The following is a 27,026-nucleotide window of genomic DNA, read 5'->3' as shown; positions in this document are numbered from 1 at the left end:
CACCAAGAGCTGCTGTGCTAATTAAAAAAGGGAACCAGCATTTCAGAAGTGGCATCATGTACTAAACACAAGATAAAATTTTCAAATTACTATACAGCTCCATAGCCATAAATCTCTCTATACAGACCTACATATAAAAAAGTCCATCTGCCTGAACACAATACATCAAACTCCCTGAGCAAAGCAGCTCAAATCTCTCTAATCTCTTTTATTCACGGCCTGAAAACCTTATCTGGTGCATCATCCTGCTATGAACAACCCACCTGAACTTTTGGATACCATAGAGAAGAAAAACTTACACAAACACATAAATTAATGCAAGACTATCTCAAAACAGTACTGCTGTCACAAGCAGAAGCTGCTCCTATAATAGGAAGAAAACCAGCTTTTAACATTAAGACAAATGAGACCCAGCTATCACTGCTGCAGTCTAGTAAAAGCTGACACTAAGCTGCTCAGTTACACCTCGATGCCACAAACACTCCAACAAACTTTACAGACCAATTCCTGCTAAGAGAAGGAGATCTGGAATTTCCTGATCTCTTCCCATTCTGTCAGAGCATGCCACAGCACAAGGAACACTAAAAACAAAAGGGGAAAGTCATCTCCACTAAAGGCTTTAAGTCGTATTACAGTTTCACAACTTTAGCCCACAGCTTCTTTTGGTAAATTAGAACGGCTGTGCTGTAAGCAACTTACACATACAAATTATCATTAAATAATCTCTTCATCACATAAACACAAAAATATAACCATTAAGGTAGTGGAGAACAAAACACAGAATATCAACCATCAGATATGCCAGCATCAGAGTGTCACCAACACAGCCACTCCCTGTGAGTACAAAAGAGGACAGAAAAGCTTCTTCACTGCCACTTTACTTGCAGAGGAGCCATAAATGAGGTTTTGCTCTTCACTTCTCTTTGAGTCAGCTCTAAGACAGTAACAATCAAGTCTGGGTTCAAGAATTAAACAGGTTCTTGAGAAGAAACTGTAAAAATCTCACACATGAAGATGCAGCGAACAGTATCAAGGAGGACTAGTCTTTGACTGAGGTGCTGTATTTATTTAAAGCTTACATTCAAACAGCCTTCACTGCAAGAACTAAATGTAGTTGTAAGTTACACATCAAATATGAAGCTTTTAAGCAATTAAGACACAGAATTTTCCAAACATTAACTTTCATTTTGAAAGTCCATCAAACATAAAATCGTATTTAAATCACACAGCACTTTTCTATCTCTCTAATAAAGACGAGGATTAAGATATATAAAATTTTTACCATTCGAGGGCATTCATGCTTTCATCTATTTAAAAAATAAGCCTTTTTTTTCTCCAAATTATGCATAAAACTCAAAGATACTTAATCAAATATCAAACTGTTTCCAAGAGTCCTATTATGGAGCAAGAAAACATCAAAAGCAAGTTACTATAAAAATCGCCTAACAAACTGCTTGAATCTAAAGTAAATAAGCAAAATTTTAAAGTAATTTTATTTGGACAACAAACAAAGCATTCATGCCTTTTTTACACTGAACAAGCCAAGTTTTAGAGTACTTTTATAAAACTACTCATATTATATTAAAAATTTCATGTAACTAATAAAAGCGCTCTTACAAGATTTGTCCTTCCAAACTCTTTAACCTTCTCTGTCATTAGGGCTGACTGATAAGCCACCAGCTGTTTTTTTTCTTCTCGGTGCTACAATGCATTCTCTTCCTTTTTAAGGCTAGTACACACAAGCAACAAACAGCAGGACTTTAGCCAGCTGCTAGAATGTCACAAACCTATATATTTAGCTCCCATCTCATTTACTGCCATCCCTCAGTGTCAACTATTTAATGTCCCTTTTGCTCCTGACATTCCTCACTGAGCTGACAACACTGCTGGCTGGATCAGCACACAGAAGATACAAGAACACCCAACAACAAAGCAGAGACCTTATCAGTTACCAGAGACAGAAGCCATGCCTTGTCAAACACACTCAACCAAAAAGCCTTTTGGGTTTTGCTTCCCTCCCACCACTTCTGCACTAATTTTTACCGTTTATAAATGGCGTAGTTGTTTTGCACAAATATTACCTTTAGATCTTTAGCGAAATAGCAATTTGGTTTTTTAGCATGTTTAATTAGCAACATTGTTTCTTCTAATAGGTCAAAGCCCCCTCTTGTTTGTACATTATTTGTTTCACCTCTGCTTTCCTCAATACTTTCTGTAGATTATAATATAAACTAAAGCCACATTTTCTTTCAATTTAATATTGTTTTTAACAATTTTCCTTTTCCTCATTGCACAAGTTCTAAGAGAATCTTAATTGGGTAGTTTCAATTCCACTTCAAATAACTAAAATAATATCCCTCAAAATTATTTTTTTTATGCTACATGTTCTGTTCATGTAAAAACACTAATCTAATTACTGTCGTATTTTGGAAATAATTGGATTTTAAATTGCTTAGAATTATCAACGTAAGTGAGAAAGCTGTAAAGATAGACAAATTAACAATTTCATGGTTTTAAAATGGGAATCTCTGTTATCATTAGATTCCCATTTGCAATTATTTAAAGGCCCACAGAACCATTTGGTAGTTCCCTCCTTTAAGTGGTCATAAAAACCTTTAAACAGTAATTGAAAGATTGTTAACAGAAACTCTCTCAGGAAATCAGATCCTGTGAACAATCTAATAGCAGGCATGCTTAAGCGAGATAGTGAATAATCTGTTTCATCCTATTCACTAAGATGAGGTTTTCAGAACAGTGACAAGACATCAGTTTCAGTAACACCAGGAGATGAGTACAAATTGTTCAATTCCATGCTCTACTTGGAAATCGTGATACATTTATCTGGAGAATTAACAAGTTGTGCTGTGTGTAAATCGGTCTCCAAAACTGAGCTGTAGGATCCAGCAGTGCCCCCTAAACCTCACGGTTTACATCATTAAACTCATATTCCAATAACAAAGGATCCTCAGGATATAAAGTCCAACAACTAATTTCCATAATAATACCTTTTAATTAGATGTGACTACAGATGACGTTACCCAAGGCACTTAAAGTTGGCAATTTAGCTTTAGACTACTTCCATTTCTCAGTAATTAGAAGTGAGAAAGATACATTTAAGTTGGAGCACCACTGCAGATAGTGATACTATAGTTAAACATACTAAGCAGAGATGGAATTCTTGTACTTAAAGGATGCTATTCTCTTTTTTGAATTTACCAAATAAATGCAGTCACTTTTCCTTCCTCTCAAAAGGAAAAAATGACTTTGCAGAAACAGGCTTTGAGGTTATACTCAAGTTTATGCAAAGAGGTGCTCAGTAATCACTTTGTTTTATTTTTTTAGTTACTGGAACTTTAGACAAAATTCTTCATCCCTTTAAGGCAACAGATTTTATGCTGAATTATTCAGTCTTTTATAATTCTAAGTTGCAAAAATATATTTATTTGCCACCTTGAAAGATGGGAAGGGAGGAAACACAGAAATTGCACACTTCCAAATCAGAAGACCTCAACACATTACTATACAAATAGCAATTACTATTTTTCCTCCATAACAGCACTCTTTCATAAGCAAAGTTAAAAATAAAGCAGTAAAGCATCTCACCAAGCAGCTAAACCCTATGATAAAGAGGCATAGTATTGTTTTGTGGATAAAGATAGGCCTTACTAATTAGAGCTGTGATGGAAGTTTCCATATTCAAGAAAGGTATTTTGGGAAAAAATGCATTTTATCAAGCTTCTGAAGTGAGTGAGAAAGTAAGGTGTTTAACATTCCTAAACATAAACATGTTTTTCATTCATGTGGCTGATTTTAATTGCTTAATTTAGCTGACTAAACTGTAATTTATAATCAGAACCAATATTAGATAATTTTTGCTTTGCTCCTTTAAGTTTTGAGAATTGGTAATGCAACTGCAATCTCATTCATAGACTAGGAACTCTATAGTGTAAGAAACTGAATTTTATGAATTCAGATGGGAAGGTGAATCAGAATTCTTACCTCATTTAAGACAAATCAAATTCTGAAATACCAATTTCTATCCTTAAATATATTGAAAATACTTCCACTATTTCAGAAGTGGAACTACAAACCTCAAGCTTCTAAATAAGCATCATGCTTAGTCATAGCTTTGTACACAGTTAATATTCTTCACATTCATTAGGGGTTTGTTTAACTAACTAGGTCTAGAATTTCATGCCATGAAAATACTGAAACACATCAGAGAAAGTAATTTTAAATTGCTTCATCAAAACAAAAGCAATCCCCCTTCCAAAATTTAGAATAAAACTCAGTGGGGTTATCTAACTGGTAGCATTTCTCTTTCTACTACAGACTTTAAGTGATATCCTTCAATCAAGTGTAAAAGAAAGTAAGACTAAAAACTCTCAATGCCTATTTGCTGTTGTACAAGTATTTCTTCTAAAAAACAAGAAATAATAGATTTCTCAGTGTTGACCATATTTGAAGTGAAACACTAAACTAATAATTCCATTCACCTTCTGGAAACATTGTTACAAAAAGTCTTCTCTATATATTTACAGCTGCCATAATCAGTAAACTTGCAAATTCAAACCTAAATCAGCATAACAGGTCAGAAACACAGAAAACAGCTCTAAGTATAGCCCTCAATATTTACTTTAGACTTTTAAGGTCTAATCTGCCTTGTTTGTTCTAAATGACTTCTGCTAAAAACTCTTAGCAAACCTTAAGCCTATGTTCTAACTGCAGAAAGGCAATATATAAAAAGACAAATGAGTGAAAACTGAAAAGCACCTGAAACACCTTAAAAAGCTCACCTTGTTGGGAGCGTTTAAGGGTACAAGCCCCACAACAAGCATTACAGAGTTATGTGCTTCAGCCAGCATTAAGCACTAAGAGCAGCAGTATTGCAGTCCAGCGATACAGTAATAGTAACACCTTTGGATATCAAATCATATTGAATCTATTATCCCAAATATCTACAACTGCAACACTACAAAAAGAGCAGCTTAGCAATAATTGCTGTGTTCAGGCCTCATTTCTAACTAACTTTTGCCTTTTACTCTGAGATTCTGAAGTAAGAAGCAAGTACTATCATGTCTTACAGTTCTGTGATGATCAACATCACTGCAGACATTGCAACAGAAGATGAACTACCTCATATTTATCACAGGAAAAACAGCAGAGGGAAGAGTCCTGTCATAAGGCTTTGAGATGTACTTCAGATTTACATGTCAGCCTTGTAGTGACTTGGGATTTAGAGATATGTACATTCCAGTCCTATCTATATTACAAAGCCAGAGTTTCAGGTCTCTTGCTTGTTTTAGCTTGCCCATTAGCTGACTCACAGAAAAAAGTCAAGTTCTTCGCAAAAACTCAAAGGCCATTGTTTACAATTTTTCCAGGCTTAAGGGGCAACATTTGCACTTGTGGAAAAAAAAAAAATTTGCAAAATATTATTGTGGCTAGAATAATTTGAAAAAATCTAATGAGATTGGAACCCAAGATGCACTATTTGAGTATTTGTGTTGAATGACACCAACTGTGCTTTACTTTTAATGCAAGTGACACTCATTTTTTAAAAACTGGGATCAAATCATCAAGTAAGCTCAAATTATAAAATTCAAACAGTTAGGTTAAATATTATGACCCAGACAATTAAGATGTTGATTTGAATAATATATTAATTACCACCTTAAATATATTAGCAATATAACAGGTCATTTCCAGATGGAACAGCAATACAGAGATAGCTATTTAATGCACCGTTCACATTTTTAGATCACCTGTACTTCACAGGGAAAAAAATGATCTGGTAAACTGCTGCATATTTAAGACAACTTTAAATCATAATTTAATTGATAATCCTCCCAAAAGAAGCAATCCCTGTATCGCTGATCACAGGGCAGAGCCCCCAGTGTCCTCTGACACCAGAGATGACAATGTTTGCAACTAGAATGAACTCGAATTTTTGGGTCAGTGTTTATAAACCACACAGCTGAAAGATATTGATCAGGCTTACATCAGTAGTCTAAAGAGACAGAAACCTTCTGAAAAAGCATTAATCAACCTCAGCAACTGAAGTGTTGGGTGGATGAATGTACACAATTAGGACAGGTGCATGAGCTTTCCTGAAGAGATGAAGTGCTATACTATATAATAGGAGGCAACTGAGTGCAAATAAGGTGTAAAAAGTAACCGGCTGCTCATCAAGCAAAATTATTTTTCTTAAAGTATGGAGTATATTGGAAAGAAAAAGAATCCACTCAGTTTCAGAGAAGAGCAGCAAATTTCAAAAGGAATCAGTGCCTTCACAGAATCCACTACTATACACTGCTCTTAAAAGAGAAAAGAAACATAAAAGCTTAGAACTGTGAATTGATATTATGCCAAAGTGACTGAAATTAAACTACAGCGTCCAACTAGTGTTCTAACTAGCAGTAAAAAATTTCAAGCAGACTAATTTCATAAATTGAACAGATCCATACTATAATTGATGAATATCTATTAGCTACAGAAACCCAGAAGTTCCTATGCAGAGATACCTATCGACATAGCATCTGTGTTTTATTTTAAATCCAGCATTCCAAACCAAGGGAGGTAAACAACAGTTCTCAAGCAATTAAGCAAAGACATGGAAAAAGGAAGGAAATGTCTAAAAGGAAAGTTTATTCCTGAAGCTGGATTTGTGTACAATCTTACTCTCAAGAAGACTCAGATTTAAGACAACCAAGCGACCAACATCAATGAGACACAAATGAGGAGCAAAATAGCTCTGTTCTTTTGAAATATCGAACAAACTCAGATCTGAAATGAATGTTACAGATGCAGCATTACAGTGAAAACCTTGCCAAGTGATACACACTTTTAAATGTATTAGTAACTTCAGAAACAGCATAACCTCAAAACAGCACACTTGTTTAAAAAAACAACCATGTTGTTCAAAAGGCAACTTTTTCTTTTTTTTTCTTTTTTTTTTTTTTTTTTTTTTTTTTTTAATTAATATGCACCTCCAAGTTTTGTGGGCTGACTTACTCTAGTAACAAACAATAGACCTTTTACCACTGAGGGCATGTAAATTGATTTTTTACCTAAGCGTATGATTTAGGAGAGATACAAAGAAAAGCCGGTATTCTGACTGGAACTCAAAACTACGTTAAATAGCAATTCTAGATGGGTCTTGGTGCCATCTTATCCCGGCAAAACACAGAGCAAACACAATTAGCTAAGACTTGCATTTCACTGACCTACCATATGAAGTTACCAAACTCCTGTTGTCCTCTGACTGGAAAGCATCAAATTACTTTCGCAAGGGCAACTCCACAAAAATCTGACCATACAAACAGTAACACTTAAACCACAGAGCTACTAAAAAGGAAAAAATATCTAATGTATGTGTCAAAACTGACTTAACACTGCAGGGGGAAGGGGTGAAGACAGCATGGTATTAAAAATGCCAGGTTAAGTTTCTGGGGAAAGTACTACAGCTTACAGTTCGCCTTTTTGTCAACTAATCACAGAGGAAAAAACAATCCTCAAAAAAAGGGTTTCCTCTCTGTGTTTCTTCCTTCCTTAAAACACTGTGCTTCGCAAATCCCATATCCTTCAGGAGTCTGTTTCCACTCTCTAAAGCAGAAGGAAGATCTGTTCCTGCTTTGAGTAACAAAGTACAACTATTAAGCATTCAAACATCTAAACAGTAATTCGTAAATTCATTTATGCATTTTAAACACAAGCTCTACCTTGCTCTGTAAAGTATTGTTTCAGCACTTACTCAATGTATTTCCATGTTTACTGCAATCCCCAATCCTAGTTAAAGTATATAGGACGTTAATTCCCAAAAAACTACCAACAAGTCCAGCAGGTGTACCCAAGCATATCTGACCTCCAAGAGCAAGTAAAAATACCATGCTGAAGCACTTCCTAGTCTCTTTATAAAACCCTTCTTTCCTAAAATAAACATTTCAAAGAACAGACTGAAAAAACCCTCAATGTAAAACAAAATCAGTATGCCACGAGTATCTGCCTCACAGCTGACCTTTCATTACTTGTATTTGCACCCAGCTCTTCTAGACTTAAACCTTGCAAGAGCTACTACACAAAGCAGAAATTCTGAGAAAAAAATATTCAGCAAAAGCAAGCACAAGCTGACACCAGAGAGTTGTAGTACATAATCAACTGAAAACACACACCCAAATATTTCTGTAATCCATGAAAGAAACATATGTACATGAAGTACAGAATTCAAAATGGATCAAACAGATTGGCCACTGAAAGCCTGACTCTGCACAGAAAATGAGATTAGCTATAATGAAGGGCACTACAGGAGCAAAATCAATCATGATGGATGTTGACTGCTAGACCTATTTCAAAAAGTTCCACTGGACACTTCTTTTGCAACCTCAATTTTTTTCTATTTCCGCAGTTAAACATTTTTAATAAAATTAATAGAATAATTTTAGTTATTTCATCCACAGAAAACAAACAAGTATTTTCAAACTATTTAGACTAATTTTCTGAACTATCGTTCTCCTTTAGCACTTGGCTTTCCCATACACACAGTCCTCTTCATCCACGGTGAAGAGAGGCACCCAAATGCTGGCTGTTAATGTCAGATTAGGTGATTCCCACCCTTACAAGCTGGGCCTGTATACTGATTAAAAAAGAAAAAAAATCCACTGCTTGCTGCAGGGAGCGTCATATACATGCTGGACGTGGCATATATATCAACATACATATAAAACTAGGAGTTTAACATTATGATGCTAATTTGAAGAAGTTACTAATACAGGCATCAACATAAAAACATGCTGTCCTAACAAACATGTTCAGCTTTCCTAGCAGTACCAGATACAACTCATTTCTTCTCCCAAATTTCCAAATTTACTTTGAAAAATATTAAGGGGAACATTGCTGAGGCAAATGCTACTTACTAAGCTCTTACTTTACTTGTCCTACTTCCACCCTAACTTCCTTTTCTTTTTATTTACACACACAGACCACAAGCAAACAGCAAACAGCAAAATTAATAACAATAAAATGGGAAGAACAACATTAGCACATAAATGACAAGGTAACCACCTAAACTAATTGCACTAAATTGGACAGTTTAAGAGGAAAAAGTAGTGCAGATATGGACCAATTAATTGGTACTGCTGAGCTGATGCCCAGCCTGCAAGATTACTGTAAAGTGTTAAAGGACAGGATTTTTAATTCCAATGTATTCTGGACTGTCTTCCATCCTTTTGTCTCCAAGTACAAGTATGCTCTGGAGATCTGACTGGCTTACTTATGAATAAAATTACGACAATGTCTGTCATCCTTCACCAAAAACCCCAAAATCAAAACACCCACAAAAAAAAAAAAAAAAAAAAAAAAAAAAAAAAAAAAAAAAAAAAAAAAAAAAAACCCAAACGCCCCAAACCAGAGTGTTTAGCATGGTTCAAAAAATTAAAAAACTGTCAAAATTTGACTCAGATGATCAGTAATGGAAAGATATCTAATAAAACTTTCAATACAAAGGGTAAAAAAAAAATTCTTCAAGCAGATATTAAGGCATGTCTCCATTTTAACAGCATCTAAACAAAGGGGCCTTTTCTCAATCTATTCCCTTACCATGTGCAACCAGAGCACATAAAGCTTCTCATGAATATATAAAGTTCAAAATCAAAATAAATTTTTTGGTTCCCATTACTTCTATTAGAATGTTTTTCCAAAGACCCTATTAGGACTGAAAAATAGTAATCAAACTATTTGAGTTATTTCATATACATTTGTACTTTCATTAGTAGCTGACCATTTTCCAAATCTTCCTTCAGCCCTGCTGTTATTCTGTATCCCAAGTTTACCTACAGAAACAAGTTATAGTCTCTCTTTCCTTCAGACTGCAAGGGTAAACAAGGCCAAGTCTTTTAGCCTCCTTCCCTGTTTACCACTAGAGAATGAAAAGCTTAAGTAAAAGAATCGGAACAATAAATAAAGATGATGTTATCATTTTCCTAATCCTTATTAGGGATGTTATTAAACTCTGATATTACAAATTGAAAAAGGATTTAAACACTTTGTCAGTAAGTTCCCCACAGTAAAATGAGTCCCCGTGTTCATTGTTGTGGTGTACTAATTAAAGAGTTTTAACTAAAATGGTCAGAAAGTACGCGCAAGCTGTTTATCACTGCTGGCCTTTGAGCTTCAGTATACTCCAAGGACATGCTACTTTAGATACGATAATTACTGAGTTCTTACAGTTTTACTGAGGAGGCACAGAAGAGTTCCAACAGAGAATTTCACATTAATCAGAGATAACAGGGTACTTATTAATAATAAAGCCATGATTATAAAAGAAAAAACATTTATTCAGTTCAACATTTGTAGGTACTAATTCCAAAAACTGTTTAAATTGATATCAGGCAGAAAGTTTAGTCTCAGGTCTTTAGGGAAATTCAAGAAAATTAATCATTTATCTGAAGCATAAGAAATGCTAAAGACTATTAACTATTCACCCACAAACAATAGCTTATCCTCCATTCTTCTGCTTCTTAAGCGCTCAACAATTTTTCTGACATCTTTTCACTTTTTAAAATTCTGATGGAAGTTATTTCTCCATGAATTGGAAATGCCTTCAAACTGTAACATCAAAGTCTTATATGAGAGTAGAACTATTACACCATAGAGAACTCATTTTTAACTTAATGGCAAAATATGGACAGTGAATGGAATGCCATTTCTTGGGTGCTTTCTGCACAAGTTCTCTCTCAAGTTTCAGGAGCATATATACGTGGTTCAGAAAAGCTAAGTACCTCAAATCTCAGTTTTAATACCAAAATTTCTATAAAGATTAAACACCTTTCAAGGGTGCTAGAAGAAAACAATACAAATAGACCCAATTGCACAACAATAACTTCCTATGAAAAAAAAGTGCCACAAAGGAGACCATCCCAAGAGTTACACAATTTATCAGACTGTGACTACATAATGGAAAAATTCTCCTTATTAATACAACACACCAAAGAAAAATAATTCTTCCTTAGCAAGATTTTTGCATAGCTTCCACTTACTAGTACAGAAGTGGAAATTCAGACTCTGCAGAGTCAGCATTTAAAAACTACAGACTGTTTCACTCAATTTTTTGGCAAGTTGAACCTTCCATCAACTACGGCCTTTAAAAAAATACTAGATTAAAAATACTCAATATGCACTAGTATAAAAAAATAAATTAGGAGCCTTCATGGGATTTTATATATTTATTTTAGCTTTTAAGTTAAATTTTGTATATTCTTTACTTTGTGTGAATAACCAAAGGATACAGTAATATCAAAGTGATGCAGGCTATGAAAACTTACGGTTTCATTTTTTGTATATGTTTATATATACAAATATATAAAGCGTGTTTGTTTAAACTTATGGTAGACCACTATTTTTATGTCTCACAAGTAACTGAGAATTCTGTGCACAAAATGGCACTATAGTACTATTCAGTAGTCACTACAGTCAACTAACCAATATGCTCAAAATCCTAAATCAAATGTATTTACCATAACAAAAGTTTATTACACCATCCTAACATTTTGCTGATTTTTTTTTTCTGTTACTAAAAATATTATTAAATATATATCAGAAAACCAGTTTCTGGTCACTCTTCTCTGAGAAACTTTAGATTTATCCAACTTGATATCTTTGTAATGCATACAAGATTGTCATTTGGAAGAAAATTATGGCAATAAAAATAATCAACTAGATTTATTGGACAAACTCACTCCATAGTCTATACAACATGTCTTTGCTATTATCTGGCAACAACTAAATTAGTTGCTGAATATGAGTAAGAAGTTTACCATACCATTGTGAAAATTCTCATAGGTAACAATTTTTATCTTTATACACAAATTTACCTTTACTGGTGAAAGTAATATTTAGAAGGGAATTTTACTTTTTTTTTTTTTTTTTTTTTTTTTTTTTTTTTTTTTTTTTTTTTTTTTTTTTTTTTTTTTAAAAAAAAAACAAGTTGGAATCACTGTATACCAGACTTTCTGAATGCCATGCTACCTTGAATTCAAAGCAGGTTACTTAATTTCTAACTTGCAGAAAGATTTTAGAAATGGCCTATATACCAAACCACAGCTTTTTATTTGTATGTAGTGGTATATTCTAGTTGATTAACCAATTATTGAAGCTGTGCAGATCCCATTCCAAGGAGCAATGAACAAACACAGGAGCACACAGAGAACACCAGGATTGACTCCCCAGTGAAGCTTGAACTGCCAGGTCCCACCACAGCAGCAGAAGCTTCACATTTCCTAGCACACACATCACATCATCTCACAAAAACCAACAACCTTTTTATTCCGGGTCACATGGATACAAATCACAAGGTCCTCCAACTTCTGAATGCCTAAGAGTTTATTAGAATAAATTAGTGACCACTTCAAGGCCATTATTCTCAAAGCAAACAAAGAGTTAGCAGTAGCTAGTGAAATCATTACTTTGTCAGTAACTAGAGACAAACTCTTTCAAGCTACTAAACTCCTGATTTCTAGAACAGCAGCTTCATACTTAAGGGAAATCCAACAACTTTTTTCTTACTAATAACCCTCATACAGCTGCCATTGAGTTCTGCAAAAACTACAACAAAATAACTAAGGCAACTCTTCACAAAGAATGCATTGTCAAGTTATGAAACCAAGATTTCAATAACTAAGAAATGTTTTAAAAAGCCACTAAGCAATATAATTCTAAGATATATGGAAGTCTTAAGTCCAGAGCTACTTACATGGCTTTGTGGAACAATTCCTCTCAAAAATATATAATTCTGAGGAGTTTCCAAAGAATCACTGTTTTTGGTGTGGGGACACGTATGCACGTACACATACGTATACAGGCACACACACATGTTTAATTTGGAAGAAAAATGCAATGTAAGGGGAGAGAGATATCCTTAATGCCTTAATGTCCTTTGTGCAAACTCCTTGAACACTTTTCCCAGTACAGGTATTTTAACCCCAAAGCAAAACACCTACATGAAAACTTGAAAAGGGAGAAAAGACATTTGTCTAAGTATTCTGTTCTGAATAAGGACTTGCACTTAATTTTCTTAAAGGAGCATGGCACAGTGAAGTTTATTTAGAGGCCTGTATATTCTAAGCAGCACTGAAATAATAAAACTCCATTTGGAGAGCTTAATCTAATTAAGCATACAAAGAAAAGCCACAAAAATACACAAGTGTTACCTCCATTCTTGCCGTTCTGTACTTTCTTCCACCTTATATCACTGTAATGTGCAAATCCCTTATTTAGACCCTGCACTCCTCTACTGTAACAGACCCTGTAAACTCTATTAGGGAAGAACAACACAGTTTCTTATTTTGTCACTGATCAATGAAAATGATTGGGGCAGTTGGGATAGATCTAAAAGGACTGTTTTGCCCAAGTAGTTTTTAGAAACACTTCAGACCAGATGAATTCAAAACAGTTCTAGTTAAATGAAACCATTCTCCTTCAGAAGGTAAGTGAACAATGGAACTGAACATCATATGGAGAGCACAATGTTGACAAGCAAGCAAAGAGCTTTGCTTAAGCAGGGTGGATAAAGGGGAGAGGACAGGACAACCAACCCGAGATAAAGATACATCTATAAGCAACAGAACTGGTTACACAGGTATGGGACAAACAGTAATTGAGACTAAGTATAGTCTCCAAAATGTCTCTAAAGGGCTCCTAAGCATTTTGTAGCTGACTTTTAGAGACACACCAAGAGGAAAAAACACCATCCCAAGAACTACTTTCCTCCTAAAATTCACTTCACAAGTGTCTCAGGACAGACAACACTGAATGAACAAGTTAATTAGGATCTTAATCTATGGTTTAGCAATCCATACTAGAGTTTGGTATTTGACACAAGCTTCTCCCACTCACACTCACTGCAAATCAAGCAAAGTGGAACATACACTGATTCCCTAGTAACCAAAGCAACTCAGCATGATCCAAGGGTAGCATCACATGAAATTTACACTTAAAGACAACCGCAAGGATCAAAAAATAATTTAGGGACTAAAAAGATATACTTACATCTGGATATTCTTTTACAGGCACATATAGTTTCTCTTGTAACTGTACAATAGGTCCCACAGCATCTGGTAATTCTGCACTTCTCTTCTCCGTACTACCATTTAATGTGTCGTTATACATGTCTTTCCGTACTCTGCTAATTTCTGTGGGGGGAAAAACGTATATTAGGCATTAAATACAGTAACAGATTATAATCTAACATGACAATCTTCTCATTCTATTATTTCCCAAATCTTAATGACATTTCCTTCTTCTTCTCATGAACATCATAGTAGTTAAAAAATCTGCTGTGGTTTTGTTTTCTTTCTTCTGTTTCGTTTGGGGATTTTCAATTGGTTTTGGGGGTTTTTTGGGTTTTTTTTTTTTGTTTGTTTTGTTTTTTGTTTTTTTTCTTTTAAATTGCAGCACCCATCCTTAAATGCTTAAATGTCTTTCATGTCTGTAAATTTGCTGCCTACTCATCCTGTTTATGGAATTCAGCTATTGAAGTAAAAAATTATGTGCACCTCCTCAGAACACTTACACGATTGCTCACATCATTTAAAAGGTGTATAAAACAGTTCTTTTATGTTTTTCTCAATACTAAAGCAGCTAGAAAGCAAAAAAAAAAAAAAAGTAGGAATCTGTACCTAGATAAAAAATAGAAAAATGCATCTATACAGTACTTTTGCTAGTTATGGGATTTACTACAGCACTTGGAAATTAATTGGAGGATCTTTCCGCAGTGGGAAATTGGACAACTTAATGGTGCAGTTCATGAGCACATGGTGTAACAACAAACTAGTAGATATTATTCTATTGACTACCCCCAAAGAGATAACGAAACAAACAAAGTCAAGTGTGGTATCAGAGACCTGGGCAAGCTCTCTGTGCACCCAGAAGCCCTACTACCTCATTTCAAAGTAATGAAAAACTCCTCAACAGCACCAGGGAATGTCAAGGGTGAACTTCTAAGCAGTGTTTCTACCATTTGCACCTGTTACTCACACCTTGCAGTATTTACTTGGAAGATGCAGTTTAGTAATTTAAACAAGGTAGTTAAAACTGGGTGATTACATTAGCATCACTAAGCTGTAATAGTCTGAGAATGAAAAAAGCTTTTGTTTAACCAAAAAAGACATTTAATGTTTAGAATTTTACTTCTAAATCTGTTAAATGTGGTATTTAAATTGCTGCTATAGGAATCAGAAATTCCACATTTCATAACTTAAGGAGTTAAGTATAAACAGTGCAAAAATGTTCCCAAAGAGTTTATTTCAGTATCACTGAAGAATTACTAAAATAAATGTATAACCAAGTTTCAAAGCAAAAACTAACATTTCAACAGGACTGTTCCCAAAGCATTAAAATTTACAATAGCATGGGCTGTAAACAAAGCCAGGTATCAGTAATTCCAATCTCTTACTTAGAATTGCAACAACTGCTTTCAAAACCTTCAGAATTAAACATGACACTGAAAACAGAAATCTTATGTTTTCATCTAATTACAGGAAGCCCCACAAAGAAGTCACTTGAAACTCTAGCAGCAGACAAGAGAGCAATGTAACCTCTGTTTCATAATCAGTTTCTTCTCTGGCAAATGATTAATAGCTAAGATTTCACCACTTGAAAAGCTGTGGGATGGGGGAGAGCAACAGAAAGGAGACATCTCTGAAAGGCATATTCAGGAAAAAGTTGTTTCTCTGCTGGAAACTGACAGAGTCATGCCATGATTTGGTACTAAACACCTGTTTACAATGGGGAACACAAATTTTGTCACCATATAATCACAGCCGAAGGAAAAAATCCACATCTCCTACACAGATAATTTTGGCAACATGCACAAATTCCTCAGAACTACAAGCAGTATTTATATTGGCTTCAGTATATAAAGACATTCTTTAGCACATCTCTTCGAACAAATACTACTATCTTTTGGCACACTTTGCTCCCTTTTCCTTCTCTTCAGATTTTCCATTAATTCACACTGCACTGAAATGAGCTAGGCAGTCTGCAGAAGTACTGAAGCCTAAGTAGCAACGTGGACATTTTTATTCATAGTTGGCAGCTACTGAGTAGCTACACCAAAATTTTCCCTTTAAATTTTATCTTTCATGCAGAATATTATCATTAACATTGAATATCAGGGTCTTCACAAGAGAAAACAAGCATTTATTTTAATCTTTTCTTTGCAAATAATCCTATGCCACATTCATGACGCTTGAAAGCCAAACATTCAGAACACACACAGACAGTATGAGAGTTGGCTTGAGGACTCAATTTCAATTCGTGTGAAACCTAAACTATCTATTACACCTCAAACTTTATAAATAGAGATTGAAGACATCCAACCTACTCGGTGAAGTAGAAAACTCCACTACAGGACCAGACACCTGGACACTAGTTTTCTTTGCATGTGGAAGTTTGTATTTTCTCACTCTACATTCAAGCCAGCAGTAATGGTAACAAACATCAGTACAGGGACAGTCAGCACTATCACTTGCATCTCAAGTGCTACCCATTTCTTCTGCTTCTTGGCATTTTACCTTCTCTTTTGTCTTAGATACTTCCTCTCCAAGACCTCAGAAGAAACATTCAGAAGCAAGAGACGAAATAACAGGCATGTGTATTCCCAGTTTTCTTTAACTGCTGATCCAGTCTCCAAACTCCACTCCTGCACAACCTTCCACTATTCCTTAATTTGACAGAACTGAAGGACTACTGCCTAAATGATGAAACAATTAGATCAAATCTCCAGTTCACCCATTGCCTCTCACTCCTAACTATAGATGGAGTACAACCTATCTTCCTTACTAAGGTATCAGTGCAGCCAACCACAAGCATTCTCTCAAATGCACAACTCATGAAGTTATCTTGATATGCCTCCTGGGTTTTTGCAGATTCTTCTGAATCCTTCTACACATCTGCAAGATTACTTCTTTTTTTAATGACTAACAGTTTTCTCACATACCTGCCTCTTGTTTAATCACACCTCTGGTGCTTAAACAAGACTCTATACAAAGTACTGAATTTTGACGACACAACTTTTCCTTTTATGGTCTCCATTACACCCAATTCAAGATTCTAGTCTCTTGAGTATCTTGCAACTTTGCCACTTGCTTTAGACAGTTCCATGCATTGACAGAATTATGTGGTACTGTATTTTCAGCACCTCCCTCAAGTTTACCAGGAGTTAATAAGGTTTCAGAAAGCATCACCAGCAGCACGTTTGAGGAGATAAAAGCTCTGCTCTCTCAAGCTCTACCAAGTACCATTTTATTCTGTTCTGAAATATATTAAAATCCCTAAAAATCTGAGAAGTACTGCTAAAGTAGGAAGGCCAAATCCTCCAAGCACACCTTTTTATTTTTTAGCACTGAATTCTATATATCTTAAAAAAAAAAAAAAAGGTCAAGTAAACAGTCTTTAATTTAGAACTAATTCACATTTCTTACACACTACCATGTAGGTCTTCCCTTTCCCAAAAGTTTCTTTTGTATGTCTCTCACGAAATCACACTTTTCAAGTTCATTTGTAAAGCTTTAGCTCCTTCACATTTACATTCTTTACAGATTCTTTCCTCTCACAGAAAGCCAACAGATTCAAAAATAAGGAAAGCTTTACTTTCAAAGTGAACATCTAAGTATAATTCTAGGTACTTTACTTTAACACTGCAGTGGTAATTACATTGTATAATACTCTAGGGATTTAAAAAAGTGTTAGTAAGGAGAGATAATTATAATAGTAGATATGACTGAAGAAAAAAAAAAAAGGCATACAGCAGCCTCCTCATATCTCTAAAACCTGTGAGTTCTGCCAGTGCATTAATAGGTTTCTGAAAGGATATAAGTGCCCATCTTTACTGTAGGTAAAAGCAGAAATGCAAAGGATTTCAAAACCTACAATATTCACCTTTAACAATACCATGGTCTCTACATTTTAAGTAGTAAGTTTAGCAGTAAACGACAAATTTGTCTTGCTCACAGCAGGGTGGTGAAGAAATAAATTTAAAAGAAAAGACAAACTGGTTTCTATATCTTAATCTTGTTCCACCTTAATGTGGCATGACCTAGTTAGCCATGGTAGCAATGACATGCATTCTGGTCCAGAGAACATTTTTCTTCCTCTGTCTCCGAAACTACAGAAGTAACATAATCTTTTGTTTCCTTTATCTAAAGAGCATATTTTTCAATCTCTCTAATATCTAAGATATTTTTTTGAAGAAAAATATACTGTTTATACTGCTTACATCTGTCTAGAGATATGTACTGTTTTGATTTCTTCATTAAACGTAAAAGAATTCTTCTCCCTTGAAGGCACAAAGAACAGTGTTCATGTGAGTGTTTGTCATCACATGAAACAAGAAGAAGGCTTTTTTTAGCTGTCAAATATTCCTTCAGAGGAAATAAAACTTTGCACATGTGTTTAAGACTGCTGGGTTGCAACGTAAAATGGGTTTACATTAATCATTCTGCAAGAATATTCAAAGTAGGAAATCACTGAAAAGATTCAAATCCTTCCTGTCCCACCACTTTGCAAACCACTTTCATCACCAGTGGCCACAGCTTTACTATTTGTCACCACAAAAGCTTCTTCTAAATTATAAAGTTTTATCTTTTGGAAGAGCAGCAGATTTACTGTTTTTAAATTGATGCATTCTTCACTGTAGTTTAAGCTAGAACTAAGAATTTGAAGAATGGAAACAAATCTTCTGATATTCCAAGTTAACTACATCTGTTTAAACAGAGTTAAACTGATGCTGCTCTCAGGTTATGTTTCTTATGTTTCTTTCCTAAGACTGTTAAGTCATCAATGCACACAGAATTTCATTTTTGAATCTAAGAGAAGAGCACTGTAACCATCATTCATTGTTTTTACAATACACAGCAACTGGGGATGGAACAACGCAATAGTCAAAATCAGCAAGAGATACAGAATTAATCAAAACACTAATCATCTTCTAACACCTGCAAGCTTCCTTAACCAAATGAAGCACCAGGCTTTCAAAGATTCTCAAACTTAATCTAGTTTCCATAGGAAAAGATAGTAAAGTTAGGAGCAAATATTTAAAGTTGAACATTTAAGACCTATGGTAAGAAAAACAGTTATGTTTATATAGCTAAAAATCCACAGGATACTTGGATCTCACTGATGCATAGAACACGAGTTTCAGTTTTCTACTTTCTCAGATCAATGACACTAAAATTTTACACAGTGTAATTTTATGTATTTTGACAGGCAAAAATACTTATTATAATTTTTTTCCTACACACTATGACATTAAACTGAAGCATAAATAACACCTTCAGTACTTCCACCATAGCTTTTTGCAAAAAGTGAAATATTTTAGTAACTATCTATCGGAGACCACTTTAGTGAGTCCACGCAAATGCACATGATTGGCAGGCATTGCACTGAGGGGGCAAGTGAGGAACTAACTGAATCAAGTACCTCCTCATTCTTTACTATTAAGTGGTGTAATTTGTTTTAATGCAACAAGTTAGTATTTTCACTGTGTTTTTATTCTAGACAACCACTGCAAGATCATCATGTTAGGCATTTTAGAGTTACTTTTAAGCAACAATATATTTTTTCCAGTTTTTTTGTTTGCAATCAGGTAAGTCCCTAAACTAGAAAACAAAGGTTACAGCCATGAATTTAACAGACATAAAATTGCCACTTCATAGGATCCAAATCCACTGAATATTATCCTGACCCATGATTTAAAGAGACAGGCAACCAATTCTGTGTTCCATTAAAGCATTATTCTTTAATTAGACAACTGCAACTAGATACCGGTTAGTTTTATATAATACACAGTGTGTCAACCAGCATCCAATATGGAAGATAGAGCTAATAATGGAGAGGAAAAAGCAGAAAAACTAGGAAACTGTTATATTCTACTCTTACTTAAAATCTCTGAAGACCAGTGAATCTTGATCTCTCTTGAAAGTGTTTTAAAGACTAACCCAGAGCGTGTACTCAAACATGAGTAGCATACTGAGTTTATCCCCTGCACAAAAAGAATCTTGTTGACATAGCATGTACCAAATTTAAACACAACTCTTATTGTAAAAAAATTAAATGAAAAACCGAAGTAACATTACACCATTAATGCACTAGATCAATACACACTTAGTTTCTCAGAAGAAATGAAAAAGTACATTGAAGTACTAGACACCACCACTGAGAACATGGCACACAAGTCATTCAGGAGTATCACAAAAAGAAAAGTGTTTGCATTTCAAATTTCATTTTTTAACACTTTGGAAAAACTATAGATTCTTCTCTTTTGCTCCTCGGAGCCCAATCTAGCAGTACACTTTTGATTATTAAACTGTCAGTCCAATGATAAGTGGGCAGCACTTCCAACAATTTGTCAGCACTCTTGGTGTCAAAATTCAATCATTTCTTTTTGCAAGAAGAGCCTGCAAAACTCCTTTTGTGGGCAGTTGTAAGTTTTGTATCAAACTGACTTCAAAACCAAATAGAGCATACTCATCTGTTCTCTTTGTATAAACGTCAACAGAAAGCTTTAAAGTGCTTTATTATTGGTGGAACATTGCAACTCATGTGTTTTCTAATCTAGCAGCTTTACTATGCTTACTTGGCAAAGAAATAGCTGGTTTTATTCATCACAATTTTAACAGTCTTCACTGTTAACACCAGTGATGTTTGCTACTACTGCTGAAGCAGCAGAAATAGCAATGCTAGCAAAAAACAAGTCATTTTTTAATATTGTGCCACGTGGACTTGTACCCCACATGCATCATCAGTACACGATCTACAATGCTAACAAGCATTTACACTCCCCACCCCTGATATTAAAGCAGTGAAATGCCTGAGCATCAGGCAAACAAGATTCATAGCATCTGTCCTTCAGAAACCAACAGAGTTAAAAAGAAAAAAAAATAGACTTAGGATCAGGCAAAGCCAATAAAACAGTCTACTTCTGACAAATTTTCATATATCAGCAATTTTGGTCTAAAGCATGACACTGAACTTGGACATAATAAACTGGTAAATTTAAAACAGTTGTGTTTGTTTCCACTTACTAAAACTTGCATTTATGCTATTTAACATTATGATATGTCAGAAAGGCCGGAGCAGGTCTGAAAAAGTGAATCAATCCTGCATTACAGCTGCCAGTGACAATCTGCATTTGCTTAAAAAAATAACATAATGAAGACTGAATACAGTCTTGGTAAGCTCCAAAAGCTATACATGAGATGAAGTTCTTGTATTTGTCTCATCATATCCCAGCACTATGCTCCAAAAATCTAAATATCTTTAACATAGAAATCAGTTTATAAGTTCCCAAGAGGATACTTTAAAGAACTTTCATCAGTCTACTTGGCATATTCAATTAACATAATACAGCAACTGTCATACACTATCCATCCACACTCAAATGAGCAGCACTGGAAAATGGAAAGTTTCTTGAGGTGAGTAATTAACTGATGGAGAGAAAACCGTCCAAGTCCATCAGCACAGCACGACTGCTGAAGCAGATTTGGCAGCTCATATTTGCATCAGCCTTAACTACCACCTCCTCAAAAATCTACTCTAGCTCCCTTTAGCAGCAAGTTGCCCCTAAATACTTACAGAATAAGAGAATCAATTAGGTTGGAAAAGCTCTAAGATCCAGTCTAATCTGTGACGAAATACACCAACATATCAACTAGACCACAGCATTAAATGCCATGTCCAGTCTTTCCATAAACTTGTCCTCTTGTCCTGTCTCTGGTTGCCTGGGAGCAGAGGCCAAGCCCCACCTGGCAACATCCTCCTTTCAGGGAGCTGTAGAGAACAACAAGGTCTCCCTCAGCCTCCTTTTCTCCAGGCTGAACACCCCCAGCTCATCATCCTCTGGAGGACCTCTGCTCCAGACCCTTCACCAGCTCTGCTGCCTTCTGGACTCGCTCCACTCCTCAAGTTTTTCCTTAGTTACAAGCAGCACAGCTAAATGTACATCAAACTTCTAGAGCTATTCAAAGCTCTTGTCTGTCTGTGTTCCTTTCCATAACCGGCAGCATAAACCAAATGTTTGTCAGGTAACCATTATTATACTTGAATAATATATAACTCGAATATCTTAGATGTGGGAGAATCTGCAGTAATACTATTCTGTGTGAACTACTAATCAGCAAAAAGATTAAAGAAAGGACCAATCCATTCTCTGAGATTTAAACAACAGTGTTACTTGGCACACTTTAAAAACTTCAGCTTGACAGTATCAGCTCAGAACTTGCATGGGTTTAGTTCCTCAGGTGTGTATTTTCTGACAAAAAATACATTATCTCAGTTTACTGTCTTTTTTTCTTTTTTAATTGATCTTTGTGAGCAATGTAGATTGGCTGGTCTGCAACAGACCCCTTCTCTACCCACACACAATGCCATGTTCCCTTCCCACAGGTATTTTCTGCATATGAAATAAAGTGTATTTACATTCAACAACTATGAAATTATGTAATGGGAAGCTCTCCAGTAATGCCAGAAGAAGATTCTCTCAAAACGTACACTGAGCACTTCAGAACAGAACAGCCTAATTAATATCAGAATCCCCTGGACATCAGCACTGAAATCCCACACTACGCTATTCTGCCAGTAAGTGCAAGAAGGGCAAAAAAGCAAAGGGCAAGACACTATTTTACAACCTTTAAAACAAACCAAACTAATTTAAACAAATTTGTGGCATAGACCCTTCTAAATAATGAGTTTTGAAGTTTACTGTAAAATTAAAATTTCAACTGAGTTACCTAAACTTCAGAATAGCTTCTTCTTGGAACTGAAAAGTAAAAACTACTAAAGAAACCCCACTTGAAAAACTAAAAGCAGCACCATTTTCTTTCCTGTATTTAAGAGTGCACCTTGAGACTCACCAATTTCGAAGAGCAACCTAGAGCACATGCAGGATTATTTTCTCAGTCTTTGGGAACCATCCACAATGATACTCCACAGTCAGCAATTACAAAAAAGCATTCCATTGATTAATGTACGCTATTGTCTTTTGTATGAAAGGAGTGAAGGATTTTTTTTTATTTTTACTAGCATGACCACCCAAAAATAATTACCTATTCACTAACACAGTCATGTTACATGAGCCTTGTCTGTCTTTTACTAATTGCTTTAAGGCGAAAGTAAATTCCATACATTTAAACATACAAAACAATCTGAAGCAACACAAAATTTGGTCACTTATATAAAGTAAAGTATTTCAGGAAATGTCAGGAAGTGAAGATGCATATCCCCACTGTTTTTCTGTCGATTTTCCAGAGTTTTGTGTGCATTTCTGAGTCACAAAACTGAATCTTCTACAGTTTATGCACACAGTGATCACTTGATACACTGAAAACCACCAGATGTCTGGACCATACCCTACACGGTTCATGACATAAAGAGGAGGAAAAAAAAATAGTCATTATTGCCTGATTAGTTGTAAAATACTAACATTATGTGTTCTTTTAATAAAGAACATATAAAAACTATACTGCTACTGAGATGCTGATGAAAACACTTTATAATCATAAAAATCTGTATTTAGGCACTATAGGTTTTGTATCTGTGACATGTAAACAAACTGACTGGTTATCAACTGAAGAATTTACCTGATACTGTAAGAAACACCAAACTGTAGAAAGCATGCATATCTAGAGATAATTGACTTAGTTAATAAAGTGAACACTTCCAATTCTAACCTGCTAGCATGTCAAAACAAAGCTGTAACAGTTCTTGTAAGAAATGTCCCTCTATGTATTTCTGAAGTACAATTTCATAAGAGGCCAAGCTGACGGCTTTCATCACTCCAACTGGAACCTAATCCATGTGAACAGGACTGACTAGTGCCTCTCATTCCCAATTTACTTTCTCTTAGCTGATCACGTACAACAGTAACACAATCCCACTTTTATACACACTGGTTCCCATCACACAGCAGTGTTGTAAACGCTGCTCTACCTAACTCTGCTAGCATTTTATTCACAAGACTAAGAAAGTAATCATTTTTGGTTGACATGTACCAGCACTGACAAGTTAGTCATCCACAACATTAAATACATTAACTATTATTGCACTGCTCTGATATAAATTACATTACAAAGACGCATTGTGCAACTTCAAATTAACTTTTAAGTATTGGAAGACTTCCCAGAGTTAGTCAGTAGTACATAAACAAGATCTCTAGTTAATCCCAATAGCTACATAACCAAAGCTGTAGCTTAAGCAATTTGACAACACACCTGACCAAACTACAACCCTAAATTAAGCATTATCCACCTGTGTTAAAAGATTATACACATCCAACACACCTGAAAACTCTTGAGCTGCATATAGAATAACCAAACATGTACTCATGCAAGAAAACACTCCAAAATTTAGTTCTACAGTAAATATTCCATCCAGACACATTAGTCCCATTTTTATTACTATGCCATGTTTAAAACACACTGAAGAACTTGTAAAAAACAGCATGAAAGTCTGTAAGACATATGACAAGTTTACCACAGACAGAAAGCACCAGACAAACACAGTAATTATAAGAGTGCTCAAGAAACAGAGCAACACTAAGTTGGGTTTCCCATGGAGTACTCTGCATAAAATTTAACTAAAGAAATTTGGTTAAAACATAGCAGGGAAGCTGGAATTAGATGATCTTTAAGGTCCCTCCAACTAAAACCTTTCTCTAACTCTGTGAAATGGGTACTCCTAGAAAAGCTCTTCAAGGTGTAAGCTAAAACAAAGTGACAATAGCTCTGGCAAAGTAGAACTGATTAAAAGGAGGTTGTCAAAACATGATTAAAAAAATCTATTAAGAACAATACATATGATAAAAGAAACCGTTTTTACCTTACTGCAAATTGTAATTTATTATATAAACACAACCAGTGATAAAAGTTTATATATGAGAAATTTAACTAGTAAAAAAATTTAGTAATGTCATTAAATACTTTAACCAAGATGTTGAAATGAGTTTAAAAATGATTGTATTTATGATCAGTAATACATACAGAAAAATACTACTCAAATATTGTCACTGAGTTCCTCTATTACAACTGTTAATTTCAGTATCACGCTGAAGTGATTAAGATAACCAGTCAGCTTTGAAAAGCTGATAATTTTTCATCAATGTAGAGAAAAACAAAACAGTGGGCTTGAATTCACTGCAAATACATACACCTCAATAATCTTCTAAAAGATAAATATACCTATGTAAACATGGCTCTCCAGGGAAGTGAAACCTGGCAACAATCACACTAAATCTCACATGTCTGAGACCTAAATTCAAGGTTAAAAAAGTAGGCTGTTGGCAATTGTAATTTTTACTAAAGCTGAGTATTTTTTCAGACTTGAACATAAGTTAAAATGAAGTGACATATTAGTATAGTAATCTAACTGTTATCCATCCTTTTGTACCACACATTAGTTCAGCCATCTGACTCAACACATTACCAACCAGCAGGAAATCAGCAAGGCAACTAACTCTTTCTAAACATGCAGAGCCAGCAAAACCTTAGAGAATCAACTACAACTACCATCATCACCCTCTGACAAAGTGAGGAATAAGAACATTGCTACTTGTATTTCTTTTACTGCAGTGAAAGGTATTAACTGTTATTTGTCCTGTTTTATTTTCTTTCATTCCATATAGTGAATGTTCAACTTCAATTGCAGTTGGGTATGTTAAAATCCACTTAGATCACCTTATAAAGTTTTGTTTCTGTCAACAAAAAACAAAACTCTTTTTAAAAAATCTCCATTAAGAGTATTTTTATATTATAATAAAATCCCACTGACTCTCAGAGGTCTAAGTAGAGTCACATTTTTTTTGCTCTTTTACATGACAAACAGATACCTGCTTTTCAAAAACTACAGTGCTACCTGCTCTATTAGGTAGATTCTCATTTCAGTCAACACAGAATTAGTTCATCCCCTTCAACCATAACAGAGCTTCCACTCACAATAATGAGAATATAGTTGGCCTTCCTAATAAGTAAACAAAAGTATTTGGTTAGTGGTACTACTCTAGAAGTACCACTTCTAGAAGTAATCGAAATAAAACAGACTAGGCTGAGCCTTTTCATCATCCTACTTTTTCATTTTATACACAGTATTCAATTTGTATATAACATCAGTCCCCCATCAGGCAGATCCGCCCTGACAGGTGAGGCATTTTCTAAAAAGTCTGAATTGCACCCTGCTGCAAAGTAGACCTTTATGAACAATCTCATGAAACACTATAAAGAAATGAAAGATGTGATCTTTTCCCTATAATATTCAAGAGCTGACCAAACAAAAAAAAAAAAAAAACCAAAAAAAACCTAGTAATGCTTCAGAGAACTGCTGCAGAAGCATCAGAAGCATTTCTCTTCCAAATCAAGCATGCCTGAAAGTTCTCATCTGTGTGCATCTTATGGATCACTTTTACTGCCACAAAACTACTGTGCTCCTATCTGGTAACTTGCTAAATTCAACCAGTCAGCTAGGCTGGCACTTTTCCATCCAAAGACCTCTGCCACATGAAATCAGGTATTAACTGACAGAAGAAGAAGATACTGTCCTGCAGCATAGGAGGAATGAGACAATTTGCCTCTGGGTTTCACAGATATTTCCTGACAGCAAAGACATGGCAAGACTCCAAAACTTCGGGTTTACTACAGGCTCTGGAATGCAGTTTCCCCTACCAGACACATACATTTTGTTTTCCTCATCCCAAACCTTCTCCTACTCCTTAACTGTCTTTTCTCTGCACTCAAGTCCCATTTTCCACCTATGGAAGACACAATTCTTCATGTCATCAGTTAGCCCTAGTTTTCACCCAACTTCACTATCACTTTATTCTTCCCAAGAGTCCACAAACCATGAAGGATGGCTACACCACCAGACTATTGTGCTCCAACACTGCATCTTCCTGTCTAAGAAACAATTCCTTCATAGAAGTTGAGATTTCAGAAGAAAGCCATGTTTCTGCTAACAACACAGGAAACTCAGCCCATTCTCCCAAGGCTGTT

At 35.1% G+C, this 27,026-nt stretch overlaps 1 protein-coding gene across 9 annotated transcripts in view; it reads right to left on the bottom strand.

Annotated features, from left to right (window-relative positions):
• Window positions 1-27,026, bottom strand: part of QKI (QKI, KH domain containing RNA binding) — a gene marked incomplete at its 5' end in the record, with an annotated part of 142,902 nt that overhangs the window by 93,172 nt on the left and 22,704 nt on the right. For all 9 annotated transcript variants that reach the window (XR_014589497.1, XR_014589498.1, XM_083856561.1 and 6 more), the window contains one exon: window positions 14,041-14,183. Coding sequence is in view for 7 of the 9 variants with exons in the window: in XM_083856561.1 (XP_083712687.1) it covers window positions 14,041-14,183 (143 nt within the window). The remainder of the gene's footprint in view (window positions 1-14,040; window positions 14,184-27,026) is intronic.

Source organism: Zosterops lateralis, assembly GCF_965231275.1.
Source record: "Zosterops lateralis genome assembly, chromosome: 3".
Taxonomy (NCBI): Eukaryota; Metazoa; Chordata; class Aves; order Passeriformes; family Zosteropidae; genus Zosterops; species Zosterops lateralis.
This window is presented reverse-complemented; position numbering and strand designations above follow the sequence as displayed.